Consider the following 23,951-nt stretch of genomic DNA (forward strand, 5'->3'; position numbering starts at 1 on the left):
TATATATATATATTATTTTCCCTTATAGGTTATTACAAAATATTGAGTATAGTTCTCTGTGCTATACAGTAAGTCCTTGCTGGTTATCTATTTTATATGCAGTAGTGTATATATGATAATCCCAAACTCCTAATTTATCCCTCCTCCCCACTTTCCATAGTTTACTTCTGATTATGATGATCCAAAATTGTTCTTGCCAAAAGGAGACAGAAGAATAAGTCAATATTTCCCCCCAGAGAAGAAATATAGCTTTATCTTGTCCATTTATTTTAAAAAATACTTATGTAGAAAAGTCAAGCAATTATGGACACATATAAAGGAGAAAGAAAAAAAGATTACCTAATATTAACCCAGAGTCAACAACTCTTTTTTTTTTTTTTTTTTGGCTGCGTTGCGTCTTCATTGCTGTGCGCAGGCTTTCTCTAGTTGTGGCGAGCGGGGGCTACTCTTTGTTTCAGTGCGCGGGCTTCTCATTGCGGTGGCTTCTCTTGTAGCAGAGCACGGGCTTTAGGCGCGTTGGCTTCGGTAGTTGCAGCACGTGGGATCAGTAGTTGTGGCTCGCGGGCTCTAGAGCACAGGCTCAGTAGTTGTGGTGCATGGGCTTTGTTGTTCCATGGCATGTGGGATCTTCCTGGACCAGGGATTGAACCTGTGTCCCCTGCATTGGCAGGCGGATTCTTAAGCACTGAACCACCAGGGAAGTCCCTGAATGGAATTTATTACATGGCTGTACCATGTTACTTAACTCATTTTTTCCCTATTGTGATTGTTTTTCTGTTTTTTGCCATTATAAGTAATGCTCTAATGAACATTTTTGTACTTACATCCTTACAAGTAATTAGCTCCTTGTTATAAATTCTGGAAAATAATTTCTATGTCAAAGGGATACCTACACATTTTACATTTTGATGCATAGTGCCAGACTGTATTCCAGAAAGTTCATACCAATATTCTGTCTCACTAATCATTTCATGAAGATCTTCATTTCTTCACATCCTTGCCAGCACTGGATAATATCAATAAATGATATGAATTTAACAGTTCTGATTCTAAATGGGTGTTTGTGTTCCTCTAATGTGGCTTCTTAAGATGTAGGTTTCTGAGCTGAACTTGGCATTTGAGGAGGGAATGTGGCCTCTGTCTTAGAGCATTTAGATCTAGTGCAACAAGCCATGTGGCCACTCCCCTGATTCCAGCCAAGAATCCTGTGACAGTGAGTGTATGCATGTGCACGCTCATTGCTCATGGTCAGGGTCAGGGTTATGAAGGAGTGGCTTGTGCTCCAGGAAGAACTGAGTCAGTAGAGAGGCAAGGTCCACTCACTTATTAGCTAACACGTATTGAGGACCAAAGGTCAGCCAGGCACTGTGCTAAGTGCTTTCCACATGTTTTATTTAATCTCTGCAAAAAGACCTACTATAATTAACTTCATTTTACAGAAGTGATTTGGAAAGGTCAAGGAACAGGTATTAGTACAAATAGTAAGTAGCAGAATCAGTTCTCAAACCTGGGTCTGTTTGATGTTCAAATCCATGAAAAGACTTTAAATATAGAACACCAGGGCCCTGGCACGAGGTCAGAGTGTCCTGCTCGGTTTTGCTACTTTCTACCAAGGAGTTGTTCTGGCTGTGGGTAAAATTAAATAATCCTATATATAGAATGGGGCATAGGGAATTTTCTCCCTTGATTAGTTAAGTATGTTAATAAGGTTGCTCAGAACATTTTTTCTTCACAAGCAAACATGTGGTAACCTTGGACACCCCATGGAATCTACCACTACGTGGAGAAGCTGTTCTGATGAATTTAACGTGTTTATCCAGCCAAGATTCTAGAAGTTTATTTACTTATTTTTAAATTTTATTTATTTATTTTTGTCTGTGTCAGGTCTTAGTTGCGGCAGGCAGGATCTTTGTTGAGGCATTTGGGATCTTTCGTTGCAGTGCTCAGGCTTCTCTCTAGTTGCGGTGTGCGGGTTTTCTCTTCTCTAGTTGTGGCCCGCAGGTTCCATAGCGCGTGGGCTCTGTAGTTTGCAGCACACAGGCTCTCTCGTTGAGGCATATGAGCTCAGTAGTTGTGGCGCGTGGGCTTAGTTGCCCCGCGGAACGTGGGATCCTAGTTCCCCGACCAGGGATCGAACCCTCGTCCTCTGCATTGGAAGGTGGATTCTTCACCACTGGACCGCCAGAGAAGTCCCTCTAGAAGTTTAGAAAAGGGCTGGTTTGTGAGCATTAGGAGGTAGCAGGGGATTAAAAGTCAAAATCGTGTCATACTCATCTCAGTGATACAGGGTAGATACATCTAGACATCCTTAAGGCAATTGATATCTTCGACAATCTCTGTGGACAAGATAGAGAATTGTTGATTGGATGATGGTACAATTAGACTGTAAAGGGAGAAAGGGTGTGGCATAGTGATTAAGAATAAGGTCCGAGAAGCCAGATGTCTGGCTTCTGATCCTGGCTTTTGCATTGCTTAGCCTGTGTGACTTCAGTCCAGTTAACCATTCTATCCTTCAGTTACTTCATCTATAAAATGGGGATAATAATAGCATCAATCACCCAGAGTTATTGTGAGGATTAAATAAGATGGAAAATAATCAGTAATAAATAATGAAGTGCTTAGAACAGTGCTTGGCATGTACAAGATGACATGCAGGAGTTATTGTTATTAACAATCATTATAATAATTATTGTTATTAGGCTGTTGAATGGTTGTACACGAAGCAAACTGATTAATGCCTATAGTGACTCATACAGAGCTAATCAGTATCTAGAAACTCCAGGTCTTTTCCATACCACTGCATCTTTGCCTTATAATACTTGGAGCCCTTATTTTTAGCAGTCTACTGAAAAATTCATTTTTCCCACTCACTGTCTTTGAGGAGTCTGAGGCAGGGGGACAGGCTGGAATATGGCTTCTGTGTTAAAGGTATATACATAAACACATTTTACAAATTCCTCAGTGGAATAAAAAAATCTTGATAAGCTAAAATGATGGATCCAATCTAGGAACACATGTTAGATCCTGCAGTGTTGAAATCATTTCTAAAGTTTGTACTAGATTGAGATTGATTTTATTTTATATTACTTTTAAGAATCCTTTCTTAACAGTTACCCAAACCTCCATGATTCTGTTATCAACAATTGTGTGTTTTACTGGTTTCATTTCTTACCACTCTTTGTTGTGTTTTATGATGTCTTCCCCTTTCTTGACATTATTTATTCTGATGTTTTTCACTGGCTCGAGTATTTTCTCAAAATCTTTTTCAGAAAGGAAATGTCAGTAGTGTAGTTCTTGAGATCACTCATGTTCTAAAATGTCATTCCTTTGCTTAAATATAGCACGATGTTTTGCTCTCTTTTCCTTAGAACTCTATAAATATTTTTCCAGTGCTATCTAGCATTTAGTGTTTCAGACAAGAAGTCCTGGGTCAGACTGGTTCTCTTTTCCTCATAAATTACCATTCCTTTCTCTCAGGAGGTTTATAGATTTTTCTCTTATTCCATGAAATTCAGAATGACTCATTTTTCAACATTCATGCCTGTCACCTTAAAAGGCTATTTGGATTTGAATACATAAGCCGAGAGATTTTTCTCTTGATATTAATTCTTATACATTTACTCCATTCTCTTCTATAATTCCTTTTAAATAGATATTGAATATTTTGGGTCTGTCCTCATATCATTTTTTTGTCCCATAGTTTCTATCTTATATAATTAAGATTTCTATGTGCTTTGGAGAATTCCTCAGGTTGAAATTTGTGAATTTATTTTCTAGCAGTGACCAACCTATTATTCAATGCCTCCACTGAGTTTTTATTTTTGGCATTCATATTTTGTTTTTAATTTCTAAGACTTCATTGTTTTCTCAGAACTTCCCCTCTTTTTCATTAATACAGTATCCTCTTAACCTTGTTTGGACTTCACAGTCTCTTCCTATGTCAAGAGTGTCTTGGTTATTTCTTACTGCATAACCCCACTCCTCCCACCCCACCACTACCCCAAATTTAGTGGTTTAAAACAACAATTTATCATTTGTCACAATTCCATGGCTGTGTGGTTTTGTAATGTGTAGACATAGTCAGCTGGTGGCTGGGCGAGGCTGTGCTGTGCCGGCAGGTGAAAGAAGGCCTCTCTCAGGTCTTCCCTGGCAGCCCAGTGGTTAAGACTCTACGCTTCCACTGCAGGGGGCAAGGGTTCGATCCCTGGTCAGGTAATTAAGATCCAGCATGCCGCCCGGTACAGCCAAAAAAAGAAGGCCTCTCTCACACATGGCTCGGGCCTTGATGCTGGCTGTTCACCAGGCCACTTTAGCTCTCCTCCATGTGGCCTCTGTCTTCACACGGCATCTCATCTTTAGGACCTCTCTCCCAAGCACGGATTTTCTTCAGCATGGACACTGGATTCTAAAAGAGGGAAAGAGGGGGACTTCCCTGATGGTCCAGTGGTTAAGACTTTGCCTTCCAATGCAGGGGGTGCAGGTTCAATCCCTGGTCGGGAAGCTAAGATCCCACATGCCTCAACGGCCAAAAAACCAAAACATAAAGCAGAAACGATATTGCAACAAATTCAATAAAGATTTTAAAAGTGGTCCACATTAAAAAAAAAAAAAAAAATCTTAAAAATAAATAAATAAATGAGGGAAAGAGGAAGCTACCAGCCATCTTCTCAGGCTGGGTCCAGAGCAGGCACTGTATCACTTCTGCCGAGTTCTATTGGCTAAAGCAAGTCTCAAGACCAGCTCAAGGGGAGGGGAAATGGTTTGCATTCCTGATGGGAGGAGAAGCATGCAAGAAAGGAAGGGGAGGAATTGTTGACAGCTATCTCTGGAGCTGATCTCCCACAGAGTTCCCAAAGTTTGCTGCACTAAAGATGTAGGTTGATCAGAATTGGTAACTTGGGTCTTCTCCAGCAACTGAATGAATTACTGGTTCCCAGACAACAATCAGGAAGCGATGAGGTGTTCCTTGGTCCAAAACCAAAAAACAAACAAACCAATATAAAGAATGTAGTGAATTTTAATAAAATCACACTAAACAATTTAAAAGGATTCTGAGATTATATTCTTCCTTTTGGGGGGGGTTGTTAAAATCTTCTTTTTTTAAATGAAATCATAGTGCTAGTTTAAGGAAAAAAAAGTCTTTACTGGCAAAATAGAATATTGGCCACCTTATATCAGTCCTTCCAAAATGACTGCTCTTTGAAATCCCAGAGTCTGGGAACAACCAGGCTTTCTTCAGTCACGATGCCCCCCTGTCCTCTGCCCCCTGATGGTTCTTGCAAATGTCCTGGAAAAAGTCCCCTTTTACTTAGTACTTTTCTTTCTCTAAATGAAATTGGTGTGTGTGTGGCTCTGATGGAGTTTCCAAAGTTTTAAATTTTGTTCACTAAGCCAGTTCTGGGGGGAAAAGACTGCTAACTGGCAGAGAGATTTCTTTTTCAGCCTCTGAATTATTGTGTGGTTTTTACTCCTGGACCTGCTACTACCGGCAATCTTCAGTCAAGGGGAAAAGTCGGCTAAGGAGCATGTCTTGTCCTTCTTGAAGGCTGTTTTAAGCCCTTCTAATCTTGGTAAAATTAGCGAGACCCTTCTGAGTTATCTTCTTCTTGCTGCATCGTCCTATGCTCATGAGCTGGAAAGCATTTTTCACTCTGGTCTAAATTGTTTCGTATCAGGAGTTCTGCTTCAGATATTTTAGTACGAGATTGAGGCTATCCTTATTTTATAGTAATTGAGTTTTTTTAGCATGCTTTTTTGGGTTCACTTTCTTGGGTTATTTGTTTTGTTGATACTTGTTGGTTTTTATAAATTTTCAGAACACACTGACATATTTATTGAGCACCTCTTTGTGCCTATGATGTGTAGGATACAGGAGAAGAACTCTTAAGGAGTAAAATAAAATTCATGATACAATTACAAGCGAATGCATTCACTTATAAGTGTAGATTGGGAATGTGAGAAGTGGCTGTCACAATGTCCCCCCACTTTTTTTCTTTTTTCTGTTTTTCTGTCCCTTCTTATATTTGGGATGGGTCTCAAGACATAGATGAGTGTGAGGTTTCCGGCCGGTGCAGGCATGGAGGACGGTGCGTGAACACTCGTGGGAGCTTTGAATGCTACTGTATGGATGGATACTTGCCAAAGGGTGGGCCTGAGCCTTTCCATCCAACCAGAGATGCCACGTCGTGCACAGGTGGGTTTCTGTCAAAGAATGCAGCATCCGAAGGTGAGAGTCTGTTGGTGGTGACTTTCTCCTGCTCCGAGCCTATGTCTGTGGGTCTGTGTTGGGGATGTGTGTTGGATCTGTTCCTTTGTAACCTATGAAATAAAATAACAGTCAAGATAGAAGGGGCTATATTAAAAAAGCTAAAATTAGTATGCTTCGGGGATTTTGAGTTGTTAATAGATATTCAGATGTTAACCATTATGTTAGATAGTGAACAGAGCTGATCTGGTAAGAGCCACCATCTCAAAAGTGACCAGGGAAGTTATAAAAGCTTATATATCTTAAGGTATTGTGCAATTCGGATGTTTTACTTTGCTGGGCTAGGCTTCTCCTCTTTAGTTAGTATCAATTAGTGAGGGTTGATTGCCAAATCCTTTCAGTTTTGTGCATGTATAAATGCTATTACCTGTGGAAGGCCAGAAGAATGAATAGAGACACTCACTGGAAACATGCCCAGAAGTCATGTGCAAATGAACCAGCCTATTTAAAATATGGCTCGGGTGTTTATAGATGAGGGGAGAGGGCATGAGGTAGAGGTGGAGAGAGATTATGAATTTTGAAAATTCACATTCATATAGCAATGAGTTTGACGTTAATTTGTTTTCAGAAATAGACTGTGGCACCCCTCCTGAGGTCCCAGATGGCTATATCATAGGAAATTATACCTCTAGGCTTGGCAGCCAGATTCGTTATGCTTGCAAAGAAGGATTCTTCAGTGGCCCAGAAGATACAGTTTCAAGCTGCACAGCCTTGGGCACATGGGAATCCCCAAAATTAAATTGCCAAGGTGAGTTTTCCAAAGGTCCAGCTTCCCAGCTTATACCATCTTGAGATTGTTTTCATATTTCTCTCTAAATCTCTCTTCGGGGTACTGAATGAATTAAATAAATCCAGTAAATTCCTATTGTTTCTAATAGGTTTTCAGTTGATTCTCTTGATATTTATAGGAATAATATTTTATCATCTGCAAATAATGATAATTCCATGTTTTGTTTTTCTATGTTTATAAAAGTTATATTTTTTTCTTGACTGACCACTTAGCTTGTGTTTTCAGAACAAAAATTTAAGTAGTAGTATTAACTTTGAATATTCTTTGCTTATTCCTGACTTTCATGGGAGTGTTTCATTATTCATTCATGATCTTGGCTTTTTGATGTTACATACATCTATTTATATTCTTATGTACACGGAGAGAGTGCTGTGAGCCAAGTGCTGTTCTAAGCATATATATATATATATATAGACTCATTCAATTACAATATCCCTATGAGTGTGTGCTATTATTATCACATTTTACAGATGGGAAAACTGAGGCATGGAGAAGTTAAGTAATTTGTTTGAGGTTATCCAACTAGTAATAGAGCTGAAATTTGAACTTAGAATTCTAGTTTCTGAGATTGTGTGCTTAATCACTCTGGTATACTGCTTCCATTTTTGTGATGTTGGCTTTTGGTTTGTTTCTACTTTTGGCTTTCTCTCTCTTCATCAGTTCACCAGTTTTTGACTATATGTACATAATATTGAGGAAGACTTCATCTATTCCCATTTTATTGGGATTTAAAAAAAATCAGAAATGAGTTGTTTTATCACGTCTTTTAGGCATGTATTAAGGTGATCATATATATTTTTTCTCCTTTTAACCAGTTATATGCTTGCTTATATTTCCTGATCAATACTAGTTGCTGGAATGGATTCTTCTGGGTCTTTGGTGTTTTTTTTCTTTTAATCAGCATTATATTTGCTAAATTTTACTTAGAAGTCTTGCATTGATATTCATAAGTCAGATTGGTCTATTTTCCTTTTCTATGCCATCTTTGTTAGTTTGGGTATTAATGTAATTCTAAATTTTGAGGAAAGAATGTGAAAACATTTCCTTCTTTCTCTATTCTCTGGAATACTATAAATAGGATTTTTAAAGATTTCACCTAGAAAACCATCCAGATGTGGCACTTAGGGAGAGGCAGTCCTTGGGATAGTTAAAAAAATTAATACTTACTGGTCCTGTTTAAGTTTCCTATTCTTGTTGATATCCATTTTGGTAATTTACTTATTCTAAGAAAAATCATCTATTTCAAGTTTATTTTCAAATTTATTTGTAGAGAGAAGTGTAAGGCACTCACGTTTTTGATTTTCTGTAGTTATTTTATAATAGTGAAATATTGGAAACAATTTCAAATGTCTGTTGATAAGGAAATTGGTTAGATAAATCATAGCATGTACATAAAGTGGATATTTTGTAGCCAATAAAAATTATGTTGGGAAGAATCTTTATTGACATAAGTAAGTATTAGCAGTATACTACTGAGTTACAAACTGTGTGAATAACATGGCCTTAACTTTGAAAAATGTACATGTAAATGTACATGAAAATGTTTCATATGTACATGTATGTTTATGAAAAAGTTTAGAAAGCTATATATCAAAACATTAACCATGGTAGTTTCCACTGGGAGGGATCCTGGATGATTTTTTTTTTATATAAATTTATTTATTTGTTTTTTACTTTTGGCTGCGTTGGGCCTTCGTTGCTGTGCGTGGGCTTTCTTTAGTTGCGGCATGCGGTGGCTTCTCTTGTTGCAGAGCATGGGCTCTAGGCGCTCAGGCTTCAGTAGTTGTGGCACGCGGGCTCAGCAGTTGTAGCTCGAGGGCTCTAGAGCGCAGAGTCAGTAGTTGTGGCACACTGGCCCAGTTGCTCTGCGGCATGTGGGAATCTTCCCGGACCAGGGCTCGAACCCGTGTCCCCTGCATTGGCAGGCGGATTCTTAACCACTGCGCCACCAGGGAAGTCCTGGATGATTTTTATATTTTATATACTTCCTGTATTGAAGGAATTTTTTTTTAATGCATTAGAAAAAGTAACGAAGTTGTTTCCATTTTGGAAAAAAGAAAAAATAAAAGTTTTCAGTGAATTTATTGCGTAGCTAAGCAACCTCAGTGATGCACTTGGCTAAGTTAATCCTTTTGATATTGATTTGCAATTCAGGCTCTAAACACATTCTGATCATTATCATCCTGTGGGTTAAGAAATTCTAAACGTACAATTGAGTTCTAACATTATCTTTCCATGGATCAATTAAAATACAGAACTTAGATTAAAATGTGCCATAATGTATATCAAAGAACCCCCTAGAGATTTATATAAGAAACTCCACATAAGACCATTTGTATTACTTTGAAAATCAGTAGTCATCCGGATTATTGTACTGAGAATGTAGAAAGTTAGAGGAGAAGGCTTGTTCCATTTCCCAAAGAACTGTCATTTAGCAGATCTTCACTTCTTTTTTCCCTGCTGTAATAACTGTTCCCTTTGCCTGCTGACACCCTCCCCCCTCTTCCTCCCCCGTTTCACCATATGGCCACCGGCTTCTCCTGGCTGTGCCTGCTTCTCTCTAAACACACCCCTCTTATTTATCCCTCATTCTTCTTTGGGGCTCCAGAATCTGGGCTATGTGCCAGCCGGCACTGTATTTTTAGCTCAGCGTTATGAAGCCACAGGAATTGGGAATTCCACTAAAAACACTAGCAAACTGTGAACTTGGATGCTGAGAAGCAGGTACTTTTGAAAGGAGCAGCCGTGCATTCCAGACGGCAGCGTGTGTGTCGGATAACGGACTTCCCCATTAGAGAAGACACAGCTGGCGGCTCCTGTTGTTTGCCTTTTCCCAATTACCGTGTCCCTGGAGGCTCTGCTGCTGCCTTGGGGGTGGGGGGTGGGGCATTGTGACACAAGTTCCGCACCTGAGCAGGCCTCAGAAGTGCATGTTGGAAGTGAGGATGAAATCTTCCAAAATGGGTAGGAATTTGTGGAAACATCCATCACACATTTCCATCCGCTCTCTGGAAAGGACACAATCTCTAGCTTGCATTTCCTATTATTTTGCTATTATTATTACTTTCTTAAACATTTTTCTGCTGAACATTTTATTTTTCTAATTTATTTATTTTTGGCTGTGTTGGGTCCTCGTTGCTGTGCGCGGGCTTTCTCTTGTTGCGGAGCGCAGTCTCTAGGTGCGCGGGCTTCGGTAGTTGCGGCACACGGGCTCAGTAGTTGTGGCTCGTGGGCTCTACAGCGCAGCCTCAGTAGTTGTGGCACATGGGCTTAGCTGCTCCGCGGAATCTTCCCGGACCAGGGATCAAACCTGTGTCCCCTGCATTGGCAGGATTCTTAACTACTGCGCCACCAGGGAAGTCCCTTATTATTATTATTTTTTTTGATTTTCAGAGAAGGTGCCAGTTGTAAGTGACAGCTTAAAGAATTTGACTTTTTATAATTCAACCAAGCCAGGAGCAAGGTGAGGGAATCACTTTAACTGTGTTATCATTAGCAACAAATCCAGAGTCCAGCATACTTGATAGATCCTGTGACTAGGTAAGTCTGGAGTCTGGGAGCAGAGTAAAGACAGGTACACCACGAACTATTCTGTAAGGGTGAACTCCTAAGTATCATGTGAGAAGAATGGGTAAAGACTAAGAGAGTTCAGGTGGGGGGATTGGGTGGTTCATGGAAGGGGTGGCATTTGTGTTCTTCCCTTTGGTAGTTTGCCTCTCATGGAAGGGTCCAGTGATGAGTGGTTTGCAGTGTAAGCAGACCAGTTGAGGGTTCCGGGACTATCTGTCTTCCAGATTTTCTTCCCATCCTTTTTGGGGCCTTGTCTTCCTTTCGGGCTGGGAATTCTCACCAGCAATGTGTCTGGTACTGAACAGTCCCTTTAAGAATCCGCTTCCAAGCTTACTACTTCTTCTTAAAACCTTTCTAAAAACAGTGAAATGACCACTGCACTGAGAATAAAATCCAAACTCCTAACCATGGATTTTGAAGCCAACAGGGGTTTGTCTTTTTTGGCTTTTATACAGGTTACGTCTCCCATCATTCTCTCCCAACCAGTATGTCAATCTCTTATCAGCTTCAGGGCCTTTTCTCTCTACTTGAAATAATTGCCAACCTGTTTTAAAAATTGTTATTGTGGTAAAATACACATAATATAAAGTTTACCATTTTAACCATGTTTAAGTGTATAATTCCACGGTATTAAGTGCATTCACAATGTTGTGCAATTAACACTGCTGTCCATTTCCAGAACATTTTCATCATCTCAAAACAGAAACTCTGTACCCATTAAACAAGAACTCCCCATTCCCTCCTCCCTCTAGCCCCTGGTAACCTACTTTCTGTCTCTGTGAATTTGTATTGTAGGTACCTCATATATGTGGACTCATACAATACTTGTCTTTTTTATATCTGGCTTATTTGACTGCGCATAATATTTTCAAGGTTCATCCATGTTATAGCATGTATCAGAACTTCATTCCTTTCTTTCCTTTCAGTTGTATTGAGATATAATTGACACACAGCACTGTATAAGTTTAAGGTGTGCAGCATAATGATTTGACTCACATACGTCATGAAATGATTATCACAATGAGTTTAGTGAGCATTCATCATCTCATATAGATACAACATTAAAGAAATAAAAAAGTGATATTTTTTTCCTTGTGATGAGAACTCTTAGGAATTACTCTCAACAGTATTCATATGTCATGTTGTACATTTCATCCCTAGTACTCATTTATCTTATGAGTGGGAGTTTGTACCTTTTGAAGAATATCATTCCTTTTTCAGGCTGAATAATTTTCTACTGTATGTGTATACCACGTTTTATTTATTCATTCATCTGTTGAGGGAGGCTACCTGCTTTCTGCACAGGAAGTTCCTTCTCATCTTTCAAGTTTCAGCTGAAATGTCGTCTCTGACATTCTCTTGCTTAGTACCCAACACGTAAGTATATTATTCATCATTATTTTCATAGTTTTTATCAGTCTGCCCTACTGGGCTGTAAATCTGGGAGCTCAGTGACCATGTAGTCTTCTTCAGTATCATCTCTTCAGCACCTGGCACAGTGCCTGGCATACCTAAGGCCTGTAGAAGCACCGTGAATCACCCCCAAAAGGTGGCCCAGATGATGGCAGGCATAGTGGAATTGGCTTCCAGACTGCATCCCAGCTTGTCCTGTGGCTGAGCCTTGCTGAAACCCTGGCACATGGGCTTCAGTAGTTGTGGCTCGTGGGCTTTAGAGCGCAGGCTCAGTAGTTGTGGCGCACGGGCTTAGTTGCTCCACGGCATGTGGGATCTTCCCAGACCAGGGATCGAACCCGTGTCTCCTGCATCGGCAGGCAGATTCTTAACCACTGTGCCACCAGGAAAGTCCTGTTTATTGGTTTTTGATTCAAATGTTCTGTTTACAGCTAGAACATTAAAATGAAGAGTTTTAATGTTATTTTTTTAAAAAAAGAAAGATTCCTGTGCAGCTCAAAGCATCAAAAACCGTTTCACCTCTATGAATGGAAGATCTTTTTAAGAGACATGCTGATAAACCCGTGTTTTTTTCTTCCAGCACTCACGCTTTTACCTACCCTATCACCTCCTGTGCAGTTTCTGAAGTGTTCAGATTCTAGCTGTTTCCATATTAGACACTATTTGTTGGCAGTAAGTGTTTTAATGTGAAACGGAAAATTTTCTTTTTCCTCCAAATGATCTATGAATACGATCTGAAGGAAATGTATTATTAGTTGAGGTTAAAGTTCATGGGAAACTTTAGAATAAAAACTCCATCAAAAAGTAATTTTTTTCTTTCTACTGTCTTAAGGGCAAGTACACTTTTGTTACTAAAGGGCTTAGTTACAGCCGTTAATAAGCTATCGACACTTTTGGGAATGTGCTTCAGGGAATGCTATAACCCTCCCATTTCCTTTTGATGACTGTGATAACATTGTCTAAATTCAAGTAGCCACGTATTGTGATGTTAGATTCCAACGCCCAACATCAGTTATGTACGTAATTTAATGCCCAAGTGATCCTGGATTGAGGGTCTAACTAAATTTGGCCAAACTCAGAACATGCCATAAAGTGCATGAAACTTTGTCATAAGGTTACGCTTTCAGCCTTATTCCTTAGGCCATATTTCTTACGTATAAACTTCACCAAAATTAATGTTCCTAATGATATTAATAACTCACATGACTGCAGGGGATATTCTAAGGATATAGAATATAGACACAGCCCACAAAGAGCTTACTGTTAAGAGGGGAAGAGAACATTTTTATAAATGAAGAAAGTATAGGTATAAATGCTGAATTATCCGATCTAGAACATGAATGTAGTGTAGACTCTGGTTTCATCTACCTAGACTGTTTGGGCCCTTACCACCTACCGTGTTGCACTAAATTCCACGTGTTACATAAACCTTCTGATCTTATCCTAAGGCACAATAGAGACTTCTTCCTATTATCGTTGGGTAAAGATGAACACTGGCTTTAATGTGATTTTCTTCCATTTTCGTACTTGTATCTGCCCTTTTACTGGAGTTTTTCATCTAGTAGTTTATTTTTCTGGGAAGATCTTTTTTTTTCCCCCCCTTTGGTCAATATCAATAAGTGGAATAGGTCAATCATTTATTCCCCCAGCATTTGGCAAAATGTCTGCCTCAATTTATAGACGTTATTGGTCATTCTTTTTTCTTTCTCAGCTTGGTATTTTTTGGTCTCTAAAACAGTCTTAGATGAAGCCTTATTTTACTCTGTTATTTCTGTCATCACTCACATGATTGTGCTGGTATGTGTCATAAATAGCAGTCATTGGTGGTACAGTCAGTTGTTGATTAGATGCCATGAATTGCCTACACCTTTCATCAAACAGATTTCCTTCTGGAATATTTTCTTGGGTAGAATTTTAAAGCTAGCAGTGAGGATAAACATTTTTACCTTCAAGATATGAAACAGAGTTACAATATCAATGTCGTCCTTGAAACTGGCACAACACATTTCCCCCCAGGGAGACAGACCTATTTTGAAGTTGATTATTTGAATAAAATCACAGATAATAGGATACTAAGGAAAAATTCCCAGCCATGTTCATAATTAGTTGACTGTATTCCTGATGCAGATCGAAACGTTGTTCATAATGTAATTAGCCAGAGAAACGTGTGCTTTAATGAACACCCCTATGCATATGCAATACAAAATTTGTGATGCTTATTTTTTTTCTTTCCTTTGGATGTTAACTGTTTTTAAATGGCTTCTTTCCTTGTGATAATGATAGTTTTATTACCTATTGCAGTATCTGTTGGATTGATTTTTGAATATGTCTTAATAAGGATCACCTGGTTTCTTGGGTACCATTTGGTCTGAGTAGAAGTGGCAGTGGCTGCCATCTCTCTTAAGCATGGTGGGAATATTTGTGATGGGCTTATGTTCCAGGCAAGACCTGGGCCAGACCCCCATGTCATAGGGTTAAACATCATTACCAAGAAGGCTTCAGGGCAAATACAGTGGCAGAGGAATTCCATTTCCAGCAGCTCTCTTCTCTGGGAAAGTTCTTGGAGACAAGATTGGGGCAGAGGGAGTTGTCATAAAACCCTTCCAGACTGATTTAAATGCTTTTTCATGCAACCTTTTCTTCTGAGGTTTTAGCTAAACTATAAGGTCAGTCCCAGTCACAGCCTAGAGTGGACCCCTTTCAGTGTGAAGCTGCCCAGATATAATGGACCTGGACTTTGGGGTCACAAAAACCATGGTTTGAATACTGGCTCTGCCTTTTTTTTTTTTTTTGGCTGCATTGGGTCTTCGTTGCTGCGCACAGGCTTTCTCTTGTTGTGGTGAGAAGGGGCTACTCTTCGTTGCGGTGCGCAGGCTTCTCACTGTGGTGGCTTGTCTGTTGCAGAGCACGGGCTCTAGGTGTGCGGGCTTCAGTAGTTGTGGCACGTGGGCTCGGTAGTTGTGGCTTGCAGGCTCTAGAGCGCAGGCTCAGTAGTTGTGGCAGACGGGCTTATTTGCTCTGCGGCATGTGGGATCTTCCTGCACCAGGGCTCAAACCTGTGTCCCCTGCATTGCCAGGCGGATTCCTAACCTCTGTGCCGCCAGGGAAGTTCTGTGGCTCTGTCTTTTAGTAGTGGTGTAATTTTTGAATGTGACAGACTCTTAGGACCTCCATTTTTGTATCTATAAACTACATGAGAAAAACCCATCTACCTTGCAGTAGGGTTTTCTGTGAGAAATAAATAAGATAGTGTATATCTAATAGACTACCTTGTGTTTAGTAGGATTTTGATGCCTGCTATTATGATTAAAATTATTGCAGTTTAAACAGCTTTCCCAGAATTCACTGGTACAAGACTGATACGTATTAGTTTTTGGGGGTCTTTTTCTCAGCTTTCATCTACTTGGTGTCTGGTAGCTATGTTACGTCTTTTGGATACAAAATATAGAGGTAATGTGTTCCTGTCTTGTTATATATACTTACAATTTACTGATGTGTGTTTCCTTCCTCAGGGGTTGTGATCATATCGAAGTAACATATATTGCATCTTGAACAATGATAAAGTAGTAGCAAGCTAGCAGTGAACAACTGTTTATTATTTACTATGTAAAAACTACTATCGTAAGTAGGCATTGTGGGGAAGCAAGGGATTATAAGATAAAGATGCTGCCCTTTAGGAACTGTCCATATATTTGGGAAGACATAGTCATTAAAACAAACCCACAAAATCCTCAAGGAGGAAATAAAGGTCAAATGAATAGGATAGATAAGTATTTTGATTCTACTTCTCTCACTCTCACATCCAGTCTATCACCAAGAACCTTGTTCTGCTTCCAGGATGCATCTCGAATCCATCCTCTTCTTTCCGTCTCCGCCATCACCTCTCAAGTGCATCCAAGACCTCATCTCTCTTTCTGTTGGGCTACTGCTGTAGACACTAACCAACCTCTCCTTTTACTCCTGTTCTCCCATCCCTTATCTACCCAACAGTCAAAATGGTCTTTTAAAAATCTAAGTCAGATTATTTCATTCCCTCGCTTAAAATCCTCCAATGGCATTCTACTGCTTTTAAATAAAACCCAGGCTCTTTCCTAAGGCTTACAAGGCCCTCTGTGACCTGGCTCTGCTCTTCTCTGCACCTTCATCTCATGCCACTCTACCTCTTGCTAACTGTGCTCCAGCCAACAGGTTGCATTTCCGTCTCTGGAGCACATCAAGAGCTTTCTCGCCTCAGGGTCTTTGCATTGGCTATTTCATTTCATTGAAATGTTCTTCCTCTGGTCCTGGACATGACTGGTTCATTCTCATCCTTCAGATCCTAACTCTGATGTTACCTCCTCAGAGAGCTCGAACCGTTCCTGACCACTCTATTTAAAAAGTCTTTCCTATCCTATCACGTTATCTTTCCTCCTACATAACATTTACTACAATCTACAATTACCTTGTTGATTTATTTTTTTGTCTAATTATTCTCCCCCTAAGTTCTGCGAGGGCAGTGATATTTTCCATTTTGTTCTCTGCTATAGTGACTAGCATAGTGTCTGGCATGTACTAGGTGCTCAGTAAATATATGAATAAATGAACAAATGAACATAGACCACGAAAGTTCAGAGGATAAAGGGATCCCTCTATTAGTCATGGAGCAGATTCATCACTGGGAAGGATTTTGCTAGGTCTCAGGGAGACAGAGTGTACCTCAAGGAGAGAGAGAGGATGAGCAAGGTGGAAGGGGGTAGAAAGGGGGCATATACTGTAGGTTTTCAGAGATGGAGCTGCTCTTGAGAGGCAGTGGGTATAGGAGAAGGAATCTGAAGGATGTGGATTCTGCTCCTAGCCATCACATGACTACCTATGTGACTTTGGATGTTTTATTTAACCGTGTTGAGCCATTTTACCTGTAAAATGGGGGAAATAATCTCTACCATGGAGGGTTACTGTAAGAAGTAATGATATATACTTGGGGCCCTATTGGGATGCATGTGATGCTAAATGGTAGCTATTCATACCAATGTTTAATTTAGATTCTCAGCTGCGGGTGTGCATACAAATCAAATTTGCACCTTTGTAGAAATGTGGATGCCAAGAACCAACTCAGTACTACTCATTCAGAAGAGTTGTCTCTGGGTGAGGGTGGGGATGTGTGTGTGAGACTCCAGCATGGGTGATTTGTTCAAAAGCTCCCCAGGTGATTCAGATTGTATAGCTATTGTTTAGAACCATGTGTTTAATCCAAGCCACGCCGGAATCCTCTCTAAATATCTCCTGCCAAGGGACTGTCCAACTCGAATAGCTCTGTGATGGGAACTCACAGAGTTGGGTCCAGATTGCCTGCCACTGGACATCTACCTGAGTCCCTAGAGGACAGGCTATTGATTTCTTATCTACCCCCAAGTTAATATTAATTTAAAAACATCTTGGGACTTCCCTGGTGGTGCAGTGGTTAAGAATCCGCCTGCCAATGCAGGGGACACGGGTTCGATCCCTGGTCCCTGAAGATCCCACATGCCGGGGAGCAACTAAGCCCGTGCGCCGCAACTACTGAGCCTGCGCTCTAGAGCCTGCTCACCGCAACTAGAGAAAGCCTGCGTGCAGCAACGAAGACCCAACACAGCCAAAAAAAAATCTTGTCGTCCCAGCTAAAGCCACCATGCCTTCCATTTTTCTTGGTGATGTCCAATATAGGAGCCAATTTAGTTATCTTCTGTACTCTTATTCCTTTAGTATCTATGCTTCTCCCCTAATCCGACTATCTGTCACCAGGTTCCCTCCCGTATCTCTCCAATATGCTGTTTAGAATTCCAGCTTCAAGGTCAATAGACCTGCATAAACCTATACCCTCAATCTATTCACTGATGATCCCTCTAATTTCCTGCTGTAACTGAACCCTGGCTTAAACTAGATGTTTTTGATGTCAACAATCACTGGGCAGTCTTAGGAAACATTAACCACCTGTTCGGTTGGTTGCTCATGTACACACAAATATACTCATGTCTTGGAATGTTTTGGGCCAGTAAACATGTCTAAAGGTTTGATGTTGGGAAAACATTCTGAGGGCCAAGGGGTCTTGTCTTGTGTCTGGTCAACATGTATGAGAAGGGAACAAATTCCTATGAGCAAACATGGGACTTGAGAGATAGATAGGGTTGGAGGATTTATTTAATGACCACCTCATTCTGGTCCCATAACTGCTCAGGATTTGCATCTGCACTGACCAGAGCCTAACTGTTCTTTGAAAAATCTCAGAGCCAAGTGACTGGTCAGGTGGGTTGAGCTGTTATATTGAGAGTCTTATGATAACTCCAGTGACGACAGATGAAACCCTGTTCCAAGAGGCCTCCCTCAGGGAAGTAACTCTGGGGTTCTAGAACAGACCAGACATCCATAAGGGGTTGGAGAAGAGTACAATTACAGTAAATCTACCAATTCTGTATCAGAAGCTCATTTAAGAGAAGCCACCTATTTCTAATGCCATGAATGGTTAATGGGGAGTTGGGAACAGATCGTAACATTTTCTCTGTTTTTGTATGCTTTATCTCCATAAATGGACTCATGGTTTAAAAGTCTGGATATCAAGAGTGCTTAATTTTCTTGGCTTTCTGCAGATGGGGGAGAAAACTAAAAATCAGAATGAAGGCCAAAAGTTATGTATTTTTCTTTCTGGATTTAGGTATAACTGGATTACATTTGCAATTATTATGACTACGTTACTTTATATTTTATATTTATTACGTTTTCTCGAATAAAATTGTGTCTATGAGCTCCCCACTGCTGTATGGGAAATTTACCATGTTTTATTTCTTCTCTTCACTTCGCTGCTCAGATTTTATTGAAATAGTTTGGAATTTAATTTTCAAATTATTAATTTTTTTACATTGTTCAGCCTTTAGTTCTAGAATCCTTTACTGCTAGTTCTATCCAGCTCTACAGTCACACTTAAATAATTATGGAGACTTACCCGTACATCCTGCTGGTTTCATTGCTTACTAGTGTTTCTTCTAAAGCTCTGTCCTTCTCCTTTCTTAGGGCATTTATTCTGATTCTTTTTTTTTTTTTGCTGGTCTGAGGTTATTTTTAAATTTTTTTCCAGAAAAGATATATGTATAGATTTTTTTAAAAATTGTAAATATCTGAAAATGACTCTTTTATTCTTATATGAAGTAGAGTTTGGCTGGGTCTAAAATGGTAATGTCATAATCCTTGTCCTTCAGATTGTTTTCTGTAAATATTCCAGTGTCTTCTGGTAGTCAGAGTTGCAGAGAAGAAATTTCATGTCAATTTTATAATTCCAGGTTTGTCTCCCTCTATGCAACTGATTTATTTTTCTTTGAAAGGTACATATATATTGCATGTTTAAACTATAAATACTTTCCCCATTAATTTGCTTTAAAAAGTTCAGAGATTTTGTATATATTTCATTTACTCTTCAGTTAGCAAAAAAACCCCAAAAAACTACATTTGCATTATTATCTACTCAGGAGTTAATGATCTGAAGATACATACTAAAAGGTACCAGAAAATCTTAATATGTAACATAACCCTGAGATGGATTATTTCATTGACCAAGGAATTCTCTATAGTCTAAATAATCTCATAATTGGAATATTTTCTATACATGCATGTTTATAAATTTTATTAAATTCAGAGATCTCTATTTTCCTTACTTCTGAACGATCTTATTTTAAATACCTGCAACTGGATTATTTGATGGGGTTAGTGTTTTCTCTTCTCCCATATGACTAGACTCTATCATTACTGGATATTTATTTCTAAAAGGTGAATTATGGGGTAGAAGTCATGGGTCATAACAAGTGCTGTGCTACTTCCCATTGCAGAGATCAACTGTGGCCGCCCTCCGGAAGTGCAGCATGCGGTCCTGGTGGGGAATCACAGCTCCAGACTGGGCGGTATGGCTCACTATGTCTGTCAAGAGGGCTTTGAGAGCCCTGGAGGAAAGATCACTTCTGTTTGCACAGAGAAAGGGATCTGGAGAACAAGTACTTTGTCATGCACAGGTATAGACTCCATTCTGTGGGTCTCCTGTCTCGTGGAAGCTAACAGCAGAACCTAAAACCTTCGGTTGCTTACCCCGTGTACTGCCCTGGCTGTGCCATTTACCTGGGCAGGTACCTGGCTTTAGGTTTGTCAGCTAAACCCTGAAGATTTAGAGGGTGGATTGGGAAAATAAGTTGGATAGGAAATTTTATGCATCTAATCTTTTGAAACCCACCTTAAATCCCAGTGATTCCTCTCTCTTCTGCTTGGTTGCCTGAGAGATTTTTTGCCATGAGCCATTTTCTCAGGGGGGGAATCCTTAAAAGTCCTAATTAAGCACATTTGACAGCTTTTCAGAGAGAAGGTAGTGTAATGTATATCTAGGTTTTTAATGTTTATTTTTAATCGTGGTAAAATACGAACAACGTAAAATCTACCAACTTAACGATCTTTTCAGTGTTAAGTAGATTCACATTGCGCAACCAATCTCCAGAACTTTTTCATGTTGAAAAACTGAAACTCTCTACGGGTTAAACAGTAACTCCCTACTTCCCCCTTCCCACAGCTTCTGGTACCACCGTTCTGCTTTCTGTTTCTATGAGTTTGACTAATTGACCTCATGTAAGCAGAATCAGGTAGTATTTATCCTTCTGTGACTGGTTTATTTCACTTAACATAATGTACTACAGGTTCATTCATGTTGCTGCCAATGGTGGGATTTCCTTCTTTTTTCTGGCTGAATAATATTTTGTAGTATATATATAAACATTATGCTTATCAATTCGTCCATTGATGGACAGTTGTGTTGCTTCCACCTTTTGGTTATTGTGACTAATGCTGCTGTGAGCATGGGTATACAAATATCTCTTGGAGACCTTGCTTTCAATTCTTTTGGATATATACCCCCAAATGAAATTACTGGTGAAAAGGAGTTTTGAGACTTCAGTTCACATTCTAGCAGTGCCATGTGTTAGCTGTGTGTCATTAGGTGAGGCATTATTCTCTCGGAGCCTCAGTTTCCTCCTCTATAAAAGGGAGAAAATAAAACCTGCTTTTCCTACCTCAAATAATTGTTGAGAGGGAATCAAATGAGACAATCTATGGGGAGCATTTTGAAGTTTAAACCACTGTGCCCATGTTAGGTCTTTTACTGAAATTATTAACCTTGCTTGAAGAGGATCTTCTCATGAGTCAGAAGTGTAGACTTCCACGTGCTTTATTTCACACCTCGGCCTCCAAGAAATAAGATGGGAAAAGGCAATGATTCTTGGGTTTGTGGTGGTTGGCCGTGGGTGTGACACATGGTTGTCACCTGGTCTTGAATGGCTCTGGGAATTTATTTCAAGCTGTTAACTTGCTTGGCTCTGAAGAGTGAAATCTCTAGGTCGCTTTGGTCTAGGTCTCTGGCTTGGTTTTGTAGCAGAATTATGGAAGAATGTCTTGGGTGTTGCCAATCGAAGTTTTCCATAGGAAAGTCTAACCAGAGCAAATACAACATGCAGACTGCTGGTGATTATTTGTCCATAGAGGAATGGTTCATGACCATTTTGGGGTTAGGAATTTGATGAAATCTATCAATTTGTTCAGTAGATGTTTATTTAGCATACACTGTGTGTGAGGTACTTTGCTGGACACTACCTTCTTGGAATTTACAGAGCAATAGGGTAAATAGACTTTTCTCCAAAGAAATGCACATACGGATATAATATTTTATAAAATCATGGACCTCTGAAGGCCTTGGGTAAAGCATCCCAGGAGTAGATGAAGAACTTATCTCTGCTGCTGAGGCCCTGCCTGTGCCATGCATTTCCCACATTCATTTATCTCCACCACAACTGCAGCAGGCTGTAGGCTAGAGATTGCAATCATAGTAACAAGGAAGGGCAGACACGGATGAGAACCCAGAGATCGAGTTCGGCCTTCTCTTAGGTCCCATTGACTTGCCGAACTTGCACAGAGAAGCAAGGGCAAACCTGTAACTAACGCCAAGGACTCCAGAGTCCCAGTCTTCATACTTGGGGACATTGAGAAGAGCTAATGCCGTTTTGAACCAGACTGATGGTCATTCCAAACTATTATTGCACCTCCAGCAGCACCTCTAAGAGTTATTTGGAGGAAGTGAGGCAGCTGCCTCGTGGGTTGCTGAATTCCACATCTGGGGAGGTGGTCTTGGCCCAGAGCTGCCTATGGAGTCACTTGGTCAGAGAGCTGGGCCCAGCTTCTGGACCCTCAGCCATTTGCTTCATTGTTCAAGCTGCTGTGCCTCCACCAATCAGAATTCAGTGGGGGCACCAGGATTAGTCACTCCATGAAAAACCAGTGGATCTGCATGGGGCATAGTAAGCCATTAATTAGCTGATGCTTGTAGAGCACTTTGAAGAACAAACATGTTATGTAACTGCTAATTATAATTACCAACCTCAGCCTGCCACCGTTCGCAAAGTCTGTGGCTCCAGCTGCAGCTGTTTCCATGGGTTTATGCAAGCTTTGATTTAAGGAGAGAAAAGGCTTTCTCCCTGAGGGCTGTGATCTTTCTGTGAGGAGGCCTCTATGCCCTCAATCAAGATTGGCAGCTAAATTCAATTTCCGCAGATAAAGGGGGCGATTTACATGCTGATTAATTCATGGCACAGTGCACATGATCGCTGGGTAGGTAGGTACGAGAGGCTTCTGGAACTGTAGTGAGAGATGCTGATTACCATGGCTCACGCTCAGCTGCCCTCCCTTCCTTCTTTTTCCTGTTTTTCACCTATTTCTTCACACCTCGCCTTCTGTCCCAAATCTCTCTGTGTATTTTGTATTTACCTCCGTCAATGTTCACTTTTGGGCTTTTTCCCCATCTTCTTTTACGTTTCTGCCTAACCTGTGAATGCCTTCTACCCCTGTCCTTTGTTTTCATTCTGTTTACCCATCTTTTTATACATGAGTGTTTCATTCTAAATTGGGTAGAATAATTTATCTTCACTTTACGTGAGTTGTTCTTAGTTAAAAATATTTTTGGAGTCCCTATTTCTTTGGATTAATAGGACAGATCTGTGTGTATGTGTATGTGTATATATATATATATATATATATATATATATATATATACACACATACACACACACGCACACACACATATATATTTAATTTTATTGAAGTATAGTTGATTTACAATGTTGTGTTAATTTCTGCTGTACAGCAAAGTGATTCAGTTAGATATGTATATGTTTTTAATGGAGTGTGAACTCCAGCAAGGCAGTGGGACTTTTTTTTTTTTTAAGGCCAGTTTAGACTGGAAACTCCAGAGAGCTGAGAATTAGGCAATTACTTTAGTGTCTGGAAAAACCCCAGGTGGAAGCTTGATGTTCAGTGAGTCGGTTTACCTCAAGATCAAAGGGACTGATCCATTCTTGATAAGACTGTCCCTGGCTTTCATTCTGCACAGGTCGTTTGGCTTTTTACGTTTCGAATCTGAGTTAATAATGATGAAGTGGACGCTCACTCACTCCAGGCTCTCTAAAGAGCAACATCTCTATGGAAACACAGAGTGGCTGCTGGGATCCTTTCTGGGCCCCTCACCCGACTCAGGGACCGAGTCCAAATGCCTCCAGGCCTCCTGTTAGCTCCTGCCCTTCTGTTTTGTGGTCGATCCTCCTCTTCAGCCCAGTGAGTGCTCACTTGCAGCTCGACATATTTCAGATAGAAGAGAAAGGTCAGCCGGAATAAATGGGCACATTTATGCAAATAGCCGCAGGGCTGGGATTTGTTTGAATATGTGCGTAATGTTTAGACCGTCAAGCATTATAGCTACCATTGATCGTGCACCAACTTAAACACCCACGGCTCTGCTAGGAGCCTTGATGCTTGATTTCATTTTGTCCTCAGAAAAACCCTGTGAAGTATTGATGTTTTCATTTCATAGATGAGTAATCTGAGACT

At 40.1% G+C, this 23,951-nt stretch overlaps 1 protein-coding gene across 6 annotated transcripts in view; it reads left to right on the forward strand.

Moving 5' to 3' along the window:
* The window catches only part of SUSD1 (sushi domain containing 1), a 142,786-nt gene that overhangs the window by 20,799 nt on the left and 98,036 nt on the right, over positions 1-23,951 (forward strand). For 5 of the 6 annotated variants that reach the window (XM_060014326.1, XM_060014327.1, XM_060014325.1 and 2 more), the window contains exons 4-6: positions 6,041-6,193; positions 6,834-7,013; positions 19,871-20,050. In XM_060014326.1, coding sequence (XP_059870309.1) covers positions 6,041-6,193; positions 6,834-7,013; positions 19,871-20,050 — 513 coding nt within the window. The remainder of the gene's footprint in view (positions 1-6,040; positions 6,194-6,833; positions 7,014-19,870; positions 20,051-23,951) is intronic. The other variant, XM_060014329.1, reaches the window with a different exon arrangement.

Source organism: Delphinus delphis, chromosome 6, assembly GCF_949987515.2.
Source record: "Delphinus delphis chromosome 6, mDelDel1.2, whole genome shotgun sequence".
Classification (NCBI taxonomy): Eukaryota; Metazoa; Chordata; class Mammalia; order Artiodactyla; family Delphinidae; genus Delphinus; species Delphinus delphis.